This window comes from Rutilus rutilus, assembly GCF_951802725.1.
Source record: "Rutilus rutilus genome assembly, chromosome: 10".
Lineage (NCBI taxonomy): Eukaryota > Metazoa > Chordata > Actinopteri > Cypriniformes > Leuciscidae > Rutilus > Rutilus rutilus.
The window spans coordinates 16210058-16227189 of NC_140215.1; the positions used below are offsets into that span (position 1 = coordinate 16210058).

Genomic DNA, 17132 nt, shown 5'->3' on the forward strand with positions numbered 1-17132 from the left:
GCAGAATAAAATATTTCTCACGATTTTTCTCGCACTTAACTCTGATATCATGGCAGACACTGTTGGATTAGTTCGGTGGTAGAACGGTCCATTGGCCAGTTTGAAAATGTCTGATGACAATACTGTTCAACCACTGCTGTTGATTTCGTGTGCAGGCAGACAGTAGCCTAATGATACTGTAGCTCCTGTGATCTTGATCATGTACGCACAATCTTCAGCTGACTGGGTTTTCTAAAGGGAACTTGTGCATATTTTTAGGATGAAATCTACAGAAAGTTTTGAACATGGGGCCCCTGGTCACATGCTGAAACAACATCAGGAATGTCTTGGCTCATGCTGATCCAGTGTTGGTTTGACATGGCCATGTTTTCTGGTCACCTCTATAAAGGGACCATCTTTGTGCTGCCTACTGAAGTCAGTCAACAGTAGCTCATAAAACCCCGACATAGGTTATTTATCACTCTCATTTTCTCTCTCCACAGTAACCACAATAACGGAGTGAACCCAAGCTTAGAAACAAAGGTAGTACATCCTTGCAGTTACCTTACAAAAATATATACTTTTGTAATGTTTACCAATGTGTTTTTTATTTTATTTTTATCTTGCATTGAAAGAAATGTCAAGTCATATTTCACTCCAAACTTGAAGAAAATTATTGCACATGAATAAACTAAAGAAATCTCACAGAAATGCAAAACGTCTGAACACTTTAAAAAAGATAGTAACATACATTACTGTTTAAAGTTTTGGGGTCAGTAAGAATTTTTTAATTAATACTTTTATTCAGCAAGGATGCATAAAAAATGTGACCGTAATTTTTAAAATAAATATTTTTACAAAAGATTTCTGTTTCAAAGAAATGCTATTCTTTTGAACTTTCTATTCATCAAAGAATCCTGAAAAAAGTGTCATGGTTTCCTCAAAAATATTAAGCTGCACAACTTTTTCAACGTTGATAATAAGAAATGTTACTGCACCAATAATGGATGGGTAATTTGAGTAATGGCTGCACAAAATTCAGCATTGCCATAACGAAAACAAATTACATTTTAAAATATTAAAACAATTATTTTAAATTGCTACATTTCTGTTTTTTGATCAAATAAGCAGCTTTGGTGAGCATAAGAGACTTCTTCCAAAAATATTACAATATCTTACCAACCCCAAACTTGCAAAAATGCACATCACAATTTGAGTAATATAAATAAATGTTAAATATAAATTTGGCCCCTTAATATACTGCATATCTCTAACTAGTTTGATTTGAACTTGCATTCACATGTTTGGTTTGGCAAGGCTATTTTGCTTTGAGTGTTTTTGTACCTAAATGCAGCCCACACGCATCTTTCCTCAGCCCGCCCAAACACGGCCTCCCTGGTCCGGTATGCCTGTGGCCAGCCCCCCACCCTCTGCACCAAGTTCTATGGAAATCGAAACCCTCCCCAGAAGCCCCGGTGGCAGCCAATCGGACAAGAGGAGGTGAGCTTCTCACAATTTTAATGCAATAAGACCTCTAAGCAGGTTAATCTGATTCCCTGCTGTTACTTCAGGCCCCCGCACAGCCGGTTAACATCACTTTGGCATAGTACGACACTTGTATAAATGATATGTTTGGGCTGTTTGGTCCTGCTGGTAGTGTGTTGGTGAGCTGGTGTGAGGTTGTGGTGCTGGCTGGTGACTGGTGTTGAAGGTGCTTCATGCTTGTTTAGCTTTGACGTTGAGCAGATGGCTGCTTCAGCACAGGAGAAAACGCCTGCTGGGCTGACAACATACAAACTCTCTCTTTCTCTCTTACTTTCCCCCTTGTCTTGCTCTGTCTCCTGAGGCTGTCTTTGTGGTTATTGTGCTGTGCAGAGCTTTGCCTTAAACTTGAAATATTGAAAAGAAATTAAATCGGAGAGTGGGATTATTATGTGAGTGTTGGATATGTTGTCCTGTCTTATGAACAATTTGATCCTCGTTTTTCTAAACTTTGTTGTAGTCTGATGTTCTGAAACCCCAGTGGCCTTTTCATAAGGCAAGGTATGTACACTCCTGTTTTCAACCCTTCATAGACTCTCTTCAACCAATCAGTGCATTTCTGAGGGATTTCTTGTGATTGGCTTTTTTATCAATTGTTTTTTTTTCTCGGGCTTGGAAAATCAGTATCAACATCAGTTCTGCTATTGCTTGATTATAGTCCAAACCAACCAACCTAATCAGTAGGGTACCTGTGATCTCAGCTGGACCAATAGAATGGTGTGTTGTAACTGCCAGATGAAGCATTGGGCTCTCTGTTTTTGGCTTTGTGACTGTCCTGTCCTCTCTTTCATCAAACCTGAAACTAATTCAAAGGTGGAATCAACACAGACAAGTGGATATCCCTTCTCCACTCCTTTCTGATGACAATTTCTCAATTCTGTTCTTCTTATCTGAATTGATGCTTTAGTCCTATTAATGCTCCTCACTAACCAAACAAAATCCCCTTCTGCCTAACCTAGTAAACAGACAAAAAATGCTTTCTTGTCTACGATTTTGTCCTCAAGTATGTTTTGAAGTCATTCAGCCCTCTTTTATTGTCACCTTACATCTGTCTTACCATCTGCTCCCCCGTGACCTTGTTTTCCCATTGATCCATTTACATTGCTACATCTTTCCGTGCAATAATAGTTATATTTAATTGAAAAATTATAATAATATTTTAGTATTAATACTAGTGACAATTATTTTATTAAAATGAATATTAATTCATTAGTCTCAATAATAGTAAAAATATTAATTTAGCTTCTTAACACAATGATAAATTCATGAATAGTAAGCTATGAAAAATTCCTCAAATAACGAGTCAGTTTCACCGAATGAGTGAGATGGATTGGAAACTGATATTTTGCTCAGGAGTTTGAAGATTGATTTGTGAATCTGTTCAACTAATGGTGCGTCTCAATCAGCTCCCTAGTTCGATAGTCAGGGCAATGATCAGGGAGTCATTTTAAAGGCTGTCTCAATCGTAAAATCATTCCAGTGCACTGAAACGTTCGCTCTCTAAAAAGTCCCACAATGTACCGTGAAAACCAGGAAGCATCAATGCTCACTATGTTCCCTTAACGGAAGTTCTAAAGCGCGAAACATAAATAACGTGAGCCAACTCACGACACATAACGAAACGCAATAGATCTTTTTTAAAATACAAACCATTATTTAATTGTGTCAGCATAAACATACATTGCTAGACAGGTAATGAACATAATCTAGCTAACATTTAGAATTAATTTACGGCTGAAATGTTGCACGTAATGAACAAGCAAGGTATTTATAATAATGTACTTTAGATCAGAGGTCCCCAACCCCCGGGCCGCGGACCGGTACCGGTCCGTGGGACATTTGGTACCGGGCCTCACAGAAAGAATATATAACTTAATGTATTTTCCGGACTATAAATCGCTCCGGAGTATATGTCGCATCAGTAAAAAAATGCGTCATGAAGAAGAAAAAACATAATATAGCCTAAGTCGCACTGGACTATAAGTCGCATTAATTTAGAAATGTAGCCTATTTCACAAATAATAATAATAATAATAATAATAATTGTTCGGATGGGACTGTTCACCCTTACGGACGTGCAGCGCTCTGAAAGCGGCACAAAAAGACTGCTTTAAAACTTTCACAGAGACCTCAGACAGAAAGCAAGCCTGTCTTTAAATTGTATTTCGTTTTGTATTAATTGTATCTTAATTTTAATCAATGTTTCATCACCCAATTGCCAGGATTTAATAAGAAGTAAATATAATAGAAAATATTTAATCAGGACACGGAGGCGCGGGCGCGTGAACTGGAGCTGATCTCATAAATTAACCGAAATTCAGCGTATAAGGTAGCCTACTTGCCTCACAGACCTGAGACATAGAAAGCTTGAAATGTCTAATTTTAAACAGAACAATTCAAAACAAAAGAAAACTGACTGTTCTCTGCTTAATTCGTATGAAATGTGCATTTCTCTCTGGCGCGTTCACTAGGCATACTGCGAAGATCGAGTCAGCATTGTCAACTTCATCTTTGCACAGAAAACACTTGTTTATTATTAAACAATTAAAATGTCTCCTGCTATATTTTACATATTCATAATCATTAATTTTGGTTCTTAAAATCGGTTCTTTGTGACAGCTTTTAGGTGCTTTATTGGCAGCGCCACCCTTACATCGCATCAGCACCGTAAACATGGAGATTTTTTTCTTTTGGGGGGCTTTTTGTTTGTGTTCAGACTTTCTCAGTTGTCTTTAGGCGCGATATTACGAGTACCCTGCTAATAAAATTGCAAGTAAGCCTACACATTGGATTCACGTTTATTATTATATTTAATTGTTTTTTATTTTTTTTTATATTTTGTTGTATTTATCCGCCGCACCTTAAAGGCCGGTCCGTGAAAATATTGTCTGATATTAAACCGGTCCGTGGCGCAAAAAAGGTTGGGGACCGCTGCTTTAGATAACATTAAAAAAAGAATATAATCAAGATATGAGTTCTGCTGTTGTTCAAAAATACCAGTAGTGATGTTGTACAATGAGGATGTTGTCATGTCGCCGGAAATAGTCTCAATGTGTAGTAAGCCAGGGTCATTACTTTCCTTACCAGTGCCCAATTTGTGTACACAATATACTGGTTCACAACCTAGAATGCTAGGGTGTTTTGAGACGCACTTGGGGATTGGGACACTTTAATTCATTAAAAGGAACATTATTTGCAAATCGGACATCTCAGATATTCATTGTTGAATGCAACAACGACAGAAGATATACGAATCAGGAAACATTTGCATCCACTCTAAAGATGCAATTAACTGATGCCCTTTTGCCAGATAAAATCATATAAAACTTAGTTATATTGTCTTGTATTTGTGACAATTTGTTTTTGTAGTCTGGATTGGAGCTCTATTTCTGCTCTATCTGTCCTCTTAGACTGAGAAATCTACTACATAGTCTCTAGCTATTATTCAAATGTGAAAAAGGTAGTAGTTCAGTGCTTAACGATACCCATTATTTAAGAATGGATTTAAAGCATGAAGATAGTATACCCTTTTCCACTCAGAAATTGGCATATTCAAATGTCATTGCATCAGGTTATGATTGGGATATGTTTGATGCATGATATTAAACTACATTAAATTAGTAGAACACATTGTGTGCTGATGCAGCTTGAAAGAGTGAAATAACATTACCAGGAAATACCTCCTCTATAGTGCATTCAAACTAGTGCAGTCATCTATAAACTATATAGATTTTTAATATATTTTCTGTATATCATCCTCTGCCCTAGCTCCTTCAACTTTTTACCTCTTGTTTTATGTCTTTGTTTTATTTCTCTCTTTATGTTGCCTACGCTGATTTCTACAGTATTCCTGTCCCCTCATGCTAACACTCCCCCCTCCTCCACTGACCCATCCAGGCTTCACTCCCCCCATTCAATCCCAGCACTGACTCCAGCGTGACTGCCAGGCAACTCCCTGCTCCTCCTCTCAGACACGGACGCTGTCACCCCCCCGCATTCCTCGGATACAAACTGAGCGCCAGGGAACGCCAGGATGAAAGGCATATTCTCTGACTGAGATCAAGTGAAACTACCTGGACTAAAGTCTTCCATTCATTTTAACCACAGAAAGCGTTCTATGCCCTTCCCCTGTTAGACTGAAACCAGCCAGAGTGATGAGAGAGCCTTCATCCTTAATGTGGCTGTGCTTGCAATGACAATGACTTGGTCATTTTTCAACCACCTTTGTCACACAGGAAATGTCCTGTTGACATTTATTTTAGCTATTTATTTGACATATGTTATACTTTGATCAACATACTTAGAGTTGTACTTGATTGTTTAGACCTATTGTACATTTAAAGTTATTAGGTGCTTTTCACAAATAGGATACAAAATAGAGCATTAAAATCTCATTAAAATGAAGTGCTTAACTCAGAAAATGATTTGTCCACCTCAAGAGGTTGTATTTATTTGAGGTTTGCAATTTTTTTTAAACCCTATTCGTTTTTGATTAATGTAAACATTATTAAAAATGTTTTTGGTGGGTAACAGTGCTGCCTGAATTGGGACCTGTTTATTTTTTTAAAGGAAAATCATTTTATGGAAAAAAATATTTCCATAAGTTTTGTGCCTTTAGGGAATAGGGAAACCTACTTTTACCCTATTTGTGGAAAGTGCCACTAAAATTATATGTTTTATTTCAGTATATCTCTGTGTAATCAGAATTATCTGATTATTGAACTTTGCCGTAAGTTCTTATTGGGGTGATTAAACATTTTCACCAGTTGACAATGTGACAGTGCAATATACATGGTTTTTAGATTGTCTACAGTTCAATTATAACCAAAGGACAGCTGTATCTTACGTGGCTGTAAGACATATGATTAAAACTAACAAACAAAAGCAATCCCCCATTGTTTTTTTCAGTTTCTTTTTAGGTCTGTGGGATATTTATATGCTTTGAGTTAGAAAAACATTTCTGTTAATGACATACATGGTCATGTCTTAAGCTGGAAGCTGGCTTCTTTTTTTTTTTTTTTTAAATGAAGTGCTAATTACTTGGTCCGTACAGGCACTGAAAAATGTATAGTGCAAAGTGTGTTGGGTTTAGTCAGTTTGGCAAGGAATTACGTGTCCAAAATGAAGCTTCCTTTCCAGAATACATTGCTTTTTCATTACAGACATTACGTGTGTGTGTGTGTGTGTGTGGTCTTTTAATCTAGATCTAGAGGAATGTGTGTGGTCAGTTGGCATATGACTCTGTTAGATAACGGTTCTATTCCTTTTGTGTGAGGTTCCCTAGTAATAAATGTCTACTCAAATTTGATTATGAAGGTTTGATTATACCCTTAGAGTTGTGCAATACGTTTCATATACATGTAAATCTATATCGCCCAAGCCTAACACCCATCTTGTTATGAGTACATTATCTTTCACTGGGTGTAATTTGTTTTCTTTTTTAAATTTTGACTATCACATATTTGGGCTGTGTTACTGTGCTATTGTCTACGTAGCTGTTACTTGAGGTTGGCCCAGCTTCAAGGATTTTTGTCCAGGTAAGTCACATTTGTCATACCTATCGATGTGGACTATGAACGAGCAGCACATAGGGGGTTACATCCTATAACTGACAAATGGTAATTAACTCTTTCATCCTTCACAGCATGCCCTTGGTGACTGACCTCTTGGAGACATGTGTAGATGAGGTTCTGGCCACTGTTTCCACGGTGACAGCAGAAGAAGTGGGACCAAGTGCTGCTCATACCACAGCCAGCACAGTCACTGAGGAGACCCTCTCTCTGGCTGGTCAGTTAACACATCACAGATGCACTAACAGAGAAATTTTGGACAATGTTTTGTCCAAATGTAAAATAAAATAGACCATTCTAAATGCTTCAAAAGAAAAATCAGGCAACAAAACCATTTTATAATGTACGTTAGACATGTTTAGTGCTTTTGTAACCTGCCACAGGAAAAAGAGTTTATCGTTTGAACTGGGTAAAAAGTTCAACACTGGTATCGTCTGCTTCCAGGATAGGCCAATTCAGGTTACAGAATAATAAATAAAACTGCAGTATTGACCAGTACCAATCACATATACATTACCATTCTATAGTTTGGGCTCAGTATGATTGTTTATGTTTTTGTTTTTTAAAGAAATGAGTATTCTTTTATTCCGCAAGCATAAATTAAACAGATCAAAGGTGACAAAGACATCTTTGTAACATTGTTACAAAAGCTGCTTTTAACTACCTATTTGTGAATGAATCCTGAGAAAATTGATTTCCTTTAAAATATTAAGCAGCACAACTGTTTTCATTGTTGATAATAATAAGAGATGTTTCTTGAGCACCAAATCAGCATATTAGAATGATTTCTGAAGGATCATGTGGCACTAAAGACTGGAGTAATGATGCTGAAAATTCAGATTTGCATCACAAGTCATTTAAAATTGTAACAGTATTTTACAATTACTGTTTTTTTGTTGTTTTTTTACTGTATTTTTATCAAATAAACGAACAGTAGTGTATATTGGGTATATACATTTTATATAAAATATTTAGAAAATATCCTTTTTAAAATCTAAAGGCTTTTATCTAAAGTACTACTTGCATTATATTTTACTTGGTTTTTAATTTGTTGATTTCAACAGGCCTGAATTTACATTCTGTTCAGTTATGATGTCACGCTCTGCCTTTCCATTGTGTGAACCGATTAACCCAAGAGTGAACATGTTTTAATCCTCACACATGCAGATGTGTTTCCATCTATCTGGCCTCTCATTGTTTAGTGATGCTTACTGTATCTGTTCTCATCCACAGAGGCTGCAGCTCGGCTCAAGCAACTAGAGATCGAAAACAGTCCAGTGTCTGCACCAGCCAGAACCAACGTCAACCTCAACATGAACAACCAGGTCAGTTCAGCCATCCAGAAGCACCCACACACAATGAGAACAAAGCTTTTTGAAAATGACTTCACAGCATCTGATTAAAGCTTGACAGAATTTAAATACAAGGAGTAGACACTGTGTTGGCCACTATGCCACTCTAACCTAAGGATGTATTTTACATTAAATGTGAATAGGGAAGATGATTACTCATGTTGTCACTGCAGTCAGTGATCTCTATATTGTTTCCAGCTCAGTGCTATGTCAGGTCTTTTCAACCTGATATTTATTTCAGCCTTCTATGTATTTAAGCGATTAACACAACACAAATACAAAGTTGATACAAATTCATCATCACACATTCAATCTTTGATTTGTGTGCAGGAGGAAGTGGTGAAACTGACAGAGAAAAGTTTAAATAGTGTGGGCAACAGTCCTGTCCTGAACCAGCTCAAACCTCCTGATGAACTCAAGAGCAACATCCTGAAAGCTCAGGCAGAGGCAGCACTCAAGGTATTCAAACACTCTCATAGGCAGTATTAGTGTTTACATGCGCAGTATTAACGTATTAGCCTATTCTAGGAAAGTTGGCTGTTCGTCTTTCCCAAGGGGGTGTGAGTGGGGTCTTTGATTTTATGACTGCATACACAGTTGCAATGCCGGCATGATGCTAGATACAGTGGCTTGCGGAAGTATTCAAACCCCTTCATGTTTCTCACATTTATGTTAAATTACTTTAAATTACATTTTTCACATTAATCTACACTCCATACCTGAAACCGGAAAATGTCTGTCCACTGACAGTCCCCAGTCAACCTGACAGATCTTGAGAGGATCTGAGGAGAAGATGGGCAGAAAATTGCTTTTGAAAAAAGAAAAGGTTTTTTCAAGCCACTGTATGTTAATGTCAGGTATACTGTTGCTTGAAGTCTTGTGCATCTTTTTGTTTGAAAATGTTCAAAAATCTCTTTGTTTAGGATTCTAGAGATGAGCTTAGATTGACTCCAGACAAGAACTGTAACCTACAGGAGGCAGCAGCCAGGTATGATGTGTTTCGGGGGAGAGAATGCTATTGTGCATCTGTGCTAAAGGTGTAGAATGCCTTTTATAGCTAAACTGTTTTTGGGTGAATTTACTTTATGCACTAAAATGACAATGTAGCAGCTGAAATTCAAGGTCAGGCATTGTTTTTGATATATTATAATATTCTCTTGTTGTGACAGTTGACAGATAACATGGACACAAACATTCAAATTGTTACATGATTGTTATAAAACATTTTTTTTAAATAAGATGTGAATGGTGGATTTCTGTCTCTTTGTCAGACTGACGTGTCGTGGGGGGCGAATGGGAAGCACAACCTCTCTGCCAGTGAGTGGGAGAGCGGAGCGGCAGGAGTCCTGGGACCTGTTCAAACAGCCTGGCCTGCTGCCCTGCTCTACTAGCAGGTGAGACCACAGCACAGTGAGCACACAAAACCTAGTCCAAGTACAGTGAGAAGATTGTACTACAAAGAAGCATTGCTTGGTTGTTTGAGTGTGTAGATTATGACATAGTAGGACCAAATGTTAGTGAGCCTGTGGGCCTGTAATTCTCCTGGGACAGTGGAGCACAAGCAGGCAGTCAGAAACTGGGGCACACCTGGTCCTCCCATCAGCAAGCCAGGGCTTGTTTTATTTCTTCTGTATATGATCATACACTACCATTCAAAGGTTGGAGTCAGCAAGTTTTCTTTTTTTTTTTAAAGAAATCAATACTTTTATTCAAGGATGCATGAAATGTACCAAAAGTGACAGTAAAAACATTTATGATGTTACAAAACTTTTTATTTCAAATAAATGCTTTTGAACTTCCTATTTATCAAAGAATCTTGAAAAAATGATGTTTTAATACAAATAATTTATCTGTGAGATGCTGTCTTGTTTGCACAGAAAAATGGACACCATCTGTAAAATACTTTCAATTGGAAAGAAAATGTGTTATTTAATGAAAGCAGTTATAGCATAGTTTGTAAAATTGATTTGATTATTTTTAATAAAATACAACTTAGAAAATAAACTAATTGACAGCATTTTACAGAAGATGTCAAAAGACCTTTCCTTGTAGTGAACCCAGAACTTTCCTTAATCTAGCATTAACATATCTTTAATGTAGCTTGCTGTTGCCATCTAGTGGCAGCTGTTGATATGCAGTTACCGATGGGTCATATTCTTTTACAGTCTATGGTCATATTGCTGTGGTCTGCCTCTGAACATGTTCTTATGTAAACATATGTACTCATGCCACAGATTGACTGCACAATTAGCTGTGTACACAGACTTCGAGACATTCAGCTCTGATAGTCACATGATGATAAAAGAAAGATATGTAAAAGGAGTGCCTTAATGTGGAAGATTTTTGTTCTCTGTTCAACATCACTGTACACATCAGCTGCAGATTTTGTTTACAATTTTATGTCTGTAGAATCAAATATCAAATGTGACTAATTGTTGAAATTATATACCATATGAAAAACAGTTAATATGGAAAGGATCAAGAGATTAAAATATAATTTACTAGTGATGCCCACATCAGATGCTCAATTCGTAGACACCAAAATTATGGGTTTGATTCCTGGGGAACACACATACTGGCAAAGTCGTCTGCCAAATGTATAAATAATTTGTACCTTTACAATGTTACCCACTTTGTCAAGGCTGCTCCATCCAAATGTGTGCACACAAACCCATAATCATCAGTAATCACAAATGACCTCTGAGTCATTTCCTCAAACACTTCATAAGAGGTGTTCATAGGTTTCATTCAAGGGTGAACATTGTGAAATCCTGTATGTCTTTTGAATGAACACTAATGAATAGCTTGGAAAGTGCTTTGAAATGGTTTTCCATGTCTTTTGTGCTCTTTACCCGTGATCAAATCAAAAGGTTTTGTGTCCAGAGCTCTTCTCAGACATGCTTCATCACTAATGAAAGTGCCTAAATGTTATAATGTTTATTGTTTATTTGTTTGTTCGTTTTTATTGTTACAAAAACAGACAGGAACAACTTCATCAACAACGCCATTGTTTTATCATATATGGCATCTTCAAGATTCTCTCACAAAGACAAATCATTTGGCACTTTCTTTAACAAATGCGCTATCTATTCATTGTCTCTCCTTAGCCTGGAAGAGAACGCAGACGACTTCATTTCTTCTTTGCCGCCTCTGTCATCAGACCCACTGAATGAAACCCAGTCATCCAAGGTAACAAAAGTGGCTTAATGTCATTCCAGCTGCTAGCACGCTGTAATGAGAGTCCTCAGCAGCTGTCAACATTCCCCATCATTTACTCACTCCCTGCTGACACGTGTTCTCCTTTACAGGGAAATTAAATTTCAGCAGGCATGTCAATAGAGTGCTGCAAGGATTACATATTGTAGGCCAGCCCGGAAATTTGCATCACCCTGGTTCCCTCGACAAAATAGCAACAATAGGATTGGCTTTTGGATTATTGCTGAAAATAAGCTCTGTAACCAACAAAAGTTTATGATACTTGCACAAATGATAATCTTCACAAATCATCACAACTTTTATGAATTTTGAAGCCTAGATAAAAAAAAAAATCGCTGATGCATTTTATGTTGCAGATTAAAATGTGAAAATATCTTGAGCTTGTGTTAACCACAGACTTTACTTCAGGCATTTAACTTCGGAAAATGGAACGGGAAGTACATTCGTTTCTGGGTTTTAGGACCTATTCCTGCAGCACTCTACACGACACACAGCTTTTGTGACTGCAATTGTAACTTAATGAAACCATTGCATAAAAACTAAACGAACCCATAGACTTGTTACAGGAGGGACCTGCACCATATCTAGGGACCATAGAGAATTGGCGAGGGTGTTTTGGACTGTGCCACAAAGAAATCACCTAGCAATGCTATATTTCCCATTTACTCATTTGTTTACCCATCTATGTTGAATATTACTATCAATCTCTCCCTTTCTGCATTTTGTTAAAATTTTGTTTTCTAATGATTACAAAAACTTCTTGATGTCTAGATTTGCATTTCCTGCAGGAAAAAGACATTGAATGTGCTTTTGGTTGGCATTCCCTTTAGAGCATGTGGCTTTTTACAATGCAGGTCAATGTTCAGGATCCTGAGCCGCTGACAGCCCCTCTGACTGATAACCTGATAGACTTCACAGACCCCATTCCTGTAGTAAGTTCAGCACTGAAACAATAAGCTTGTGCTGCTTTTAGTAAGCCAACGTTTACTGTTTGTCCATATGATTGACTGTATGGCACAATAATGCCTGTTACAGATTTTACAGAAGTATTAATATTTTATGGAAACATTTGAATTGACACAGGTGCCAGCCCCCAAACCCACAATCACTCCTCGATGGATCATTCCAGCTTCAGCACCTACAGTGAGTTTACTGCTAAAATCTATAACAGTTTCTTTTATTTGAAAGCTTTTATCTAAGCAGGTAGATAAGTTTATGACTTAATGTCACTAAGTTTAGTGTCATTTTGAATATTTCTGACTAGAAGATATTAGATGAATAAAATTGAAATCTCAGATTGATGAATAGGATGAATGCTCATAATATGATACATTTGGTAAGCCTTAACAGTACATGCAGAAATCACAGAGGTTTAGCTGTCCCTGTTTTCCCCCGGTAACGACTCCAGACACTGATCCATGCATTATTGTGGAAGAGCAACAACTTTATCTAAGAACTTGTGCATGGATGTCTCTTCCTATTTCTCTGCAGTTCTGTTTTTGCACTCTGTAGATTTATACATTTAGTAAAAGCTTTCATATTTCATCTGATGACGTTGACTCAGATGACTCACTATCAAGCCACACGTTCAGTGGAGTGTGCAGTTTCATTATCCTCACTTCTCACATTTCTAGTAGTTAATTTAGTGACTGACTGTCCCCCCTGCTACCTCTCTCTCGTCTAGCTGTCTGGCACCTTTACTAACGGCCTCCTTGACTGTACAGCAGAGATGTCATCTCAACATCCTGAGGGGGCTGCTATTTCCCCACTCCCCCATCTCTCTCACACTCACAATGTGATTGCCACCAGGTTTGTTTAATCCCTGCTTCATTACCTTTCTCTGCTCTGTTGAGGACAGTTGTCCATTCGCCACTTTCAACTTGGTGGACGATAAAACCAAGGGGAGTCATGCTGTATTTACACCATTATGTGGGCCTGCTTTTTCCACTGAAGTTGTGTATTCCGTTAAATACACTACCGTTCGAAAGTTTGGGGTTGGTCAATTTGTAGTTACCTCTTTTGCTCACCAAGGTTGCATCTATGTGAAAAATGTTTTCTATTTGAACATATTTTAAAATGTAATTTGTTACCATGATGGCAAAGCTGACTTTTCATCATCATTACGCCAGTCTTTAGTGTCACATAATTTGTTTTTGTAATTTGGCCCTGTTTACACCAGGTATTAAGATGCATTTTGGTCGATCGGATCACAAGTAGTCTCTCTTGTCCACTTTCAACCACTTCTGTCCTGATTTCTTTGAGTGGAGTGTCTATGGAGTGTAAATGTGTTTCCTCTGGTCTTTCAATCTAATGGACAAAATAAGCTTGCGCATTGTACATATTAACAATGAGAGAACATTGTCCTTTGTACGTTTATCGTCTTCAAACCAAACTTGGGTCTCCGACAAAGTTTAAATCCCGTCTGGCTAGTGCGCTTCCCATAATGTTTTAACATTAGGTCAGTAGGCGGTCTTTTCGTGGTTGTTGGAACATATTCGACCACATGAGAGTCTACACTAAGAAAACAATCTGTCCGAATGCTTTTTCGACTACCTCTGGAAGTGGTCGAAAGTGGACAAGCTCAAAATATTTTAGACTCTGTTTACACCTGTAGCGTCGTCCAATTGTGATCCGATCAACCAAAACTCATCTTAATACCAGGTGTAAACGGGGCCTAATGCTGATTATTGCTCACGAAACATTTCTTATTATTAATTTTGAAAACATTTGAGACACTTAATTTTTGTGGAAACCATTTTCAGGATTTGTAATGAATAGTTCAAATAAACAGCATTTATATAAAATAGAAATATTCTGTAACATTATAAAAGTCTTACTGTAACTTTTGATAAATGTAATGCTTCCTTGCTGAATATAAGTGTTCATTTCTTCTTCTTCTTCAAAAAAAAAAGATATCATACAGAACCCAAACTTTTGAACAGTAGTGTGCTTTTACATGCAGCATATAAATTGCAAATGTTTTAGTGCATTAAAATTGCTTTAAATAATTCAATTAGATTTAAAGTATGTTCTTAACCTGCCAATTGCTGAATTGATCTTTGACAGTATTGTGGCTCACCCAGCCAAGGACGACAGCCACAAGCCCAAAGGTCTGCTGACCACTGAACTCTGAGAGCGACGCATTGAGCACATGCCTAACATCTGTCACTGGACCATCACAAGTTGTTCTTTGATTACTACATTCCAGTCAAACACATTCCAGTGCAGGCACAGACAGCTGGACTCTGGCCATGCACGGTGTTGCAATTCCATCTTCAAGAATGCTGACTTTGTACATCCACTAGCCCAGATCTCAATGCTGATAACAATTCAACTCATTGCACAAAGGGTTAGCAGTCCAGTGTTTGGAGAGCACCATTCCTTTTATAACTTTTATACCTCTTTTGAGTGACTGTACAGCCCTTTGTTTTAGCAGCAGCACGTAAGACCCGGTCCTGTTGCGATTGGATGTAGAACTTTTGATCCACCTGCTCGCCACTTCCTGTCGAGATCTTCTCTGATTGGACGGCTGTGAATGCGCTTGGATCACAATGCCCCACTGACAATTTTTTTAGAACTGGACTAGTTCTTCCTACAGAAAATATATTTTTAATCTTTGCCTTTCTTTTGCTCTGCTTTCTGTGTTCTTACGAGAAGTAGCTGCACTCATTTTTACGCTTTTAAGTACTGTACTCTAAACTGGAAGGTTGTTAGAGCACTATTGTGTAGCATTGGGCAACATGCAGTCATTGAGCCACGATTTGCTGTTTGAACCTTTCATCAAATGCTGTTTTTATCCAAACATTGTAGTTATCACCTGCCTTATTTTAATAGTTCATTTAAGATTTTAAATGTACATGAACATATTACAACATAACGTATTGCAATCTAGTTTGTCATCTACTGTATTTAGTTGATGTATTTCACTGTGTAGTTTTAAGTGTGCTTCACTGTGATTATAAATGCTGTATTAGATGTGATGAGAGACACAGGAGCCACTGAGACCTCTTGTCAGCCGCTGGCTCTTACGTTATCAAAACTGTGGAAGACAATGTAAACAGATTAAAATATTTTTAATTGTGATATAATGGGGGGGGAATTACCACTTGCAGTCTGTGCCAGCAGTTACCACAAAACGAGAGGCCTTTCATGGACCCTTCTTCCTCTACTAAGTTCCACAAGCTATTTTGCTGCTATTTTTCAGCATACTGAAAAGTACATAATTGGTATAATCACTGGATCTGTAATCACTGGGATGAAATGTTTGGAGGTCAAATATCAACTTTTTATACAATCAGTTCTTGTGAATAAGTCCGACTTCTCAAAGGTTGTTTATAAGGTCTACATCTTCTGATTTGCTTTGTACTCCCTGCTTTAGTGGAAGTGCTCGACCCACAGAAGGCAGTTGTAGCTGGATTCCATTGATTTGCTAATTACTTTTGTTCTCTAAGTCTCACACTGTAGGCTTATTTACATATATTAATGATCTGTATATGTCACAGCAATGATGTTTGTATAAATACACTTGACTGTAGGCCTTGTCAAATTTTGTATGATGTGAGAATTTCCACAAGTAAAAGCATTTAAAAGTTGCTTTTTTTATTTATTTAATTATTTCATCTCATGTTGCTGATATTTATCCGGTATTTATGAGCAAAATTATAAGGCTGCTTTTAGGCATAATAAATGAAAACATTACCATTTGTAGGAAATTCACTGAACTTATACTTGTATCCAGCAGGTGGAGCCAGAGCTCTTCACCACGGGCATGAGTGATACTCCGATTAGAGTCGTCTAGCTTCAGTACAAGCTCTGAAACTTTTTTTCTTTTTTTTCGCCTCATATTTAAAGGGATAGTTCACTTTAAAATGAAAATTCTGTCATCATTTACTGACCCTCAAGTTGTTTCAAACCTGTATGAATTTCTTTCTTCTGCTGAACACAGGAAGATATTTTGAAGAATGTCAGTAACCAAACAGTTAACTGGAACCATTGACTTCCATAGTATTTTTTTCTCCTACTATGGAAGTCAATGGTTCCAGTTAACTGTTTGGTTACTGACATTCTTCAAAATATCTTCCTTTGTGTTCAGCAGAAGAAAGAAACTCATACAGGTTTGAAACAACTTGAGGGTGAGTAAAGGATGACAGAATTTTCATTTTAAAGTGAACTATCCCTCTAAGGAAGTTTGTTTGAAACCAATTGTATTTATTTAAAAAATTACAGCATTAGAAACAAATGCAGATTACATCTTAAAACTCATGGCCCTGACCAAACAGTTTACTTACACAATGTATTTTACTCATTAGATAACTCCAACAGAAAAGATGAAAGCATGCTGATTCCTGGTCATAATTTAAAACTACAGAGTCGCAAAATGCTCAGTTGCTCAAAATGACAAAATTGAAATAGAGGGCAATCCTACAACATTATTATTAATAAACCATTTTAACATTTAGTATAAATGTCATAT

General features: G+C 37.3%; 1 protein-coding gene across 2 annotated transcripts in view; it reads left to right on the top strand.

The window, feature by feature from the left end:
• The window catches only part of epb41l5 (erythrocyte membrane protein band 4.1 like 5), a 35912-nt gene extending 20554 nt beyond the window's left edge, over positions 1–15358 (top strand). For both annotated transcript variants that reach the window (XM_084421632.1, XM_084421633.1), the window contains exons 15-26: positions 483–522; positions 1355–1479; positions 7166–7308; positions 8325–8416; positions 8774–8902; positions 9367–9431; positions 9715–9837; positions 11551–11632; positions 12514–12591; positions 12743–12802; positions 13344–13468; positions 14726–15358. In XM_084421632.1, the coding sequence (XP_084277758.1) occupies positions 483–522; positions 1355–1479; positions 7166–7308; positions 8325–8416; positions 8774–8902; positions 9367–9431; positions 9715–9837; positions 11551–11632; positions 12514–12591; positions 12743–12802; positions 13344–13468; positions 14726–14792 (1129 nt within the window). In that variant the 3' untranslated portion in view covers positions 14793–15358. The remainder of the gene's footprint in view (positions 1–482; positions 523–1354; positions 1480–7165; positions 7309–8324; positions 8417–8773; positions 8903–9366; positions 9432–9714; positions 9838–11550; positions 11633–12513; positions 12592–12742; positions 12803–13343; positions 13469–14725) is intronic.
• Positions 15359–17132: the final 1774 nt, after the last annotated feature.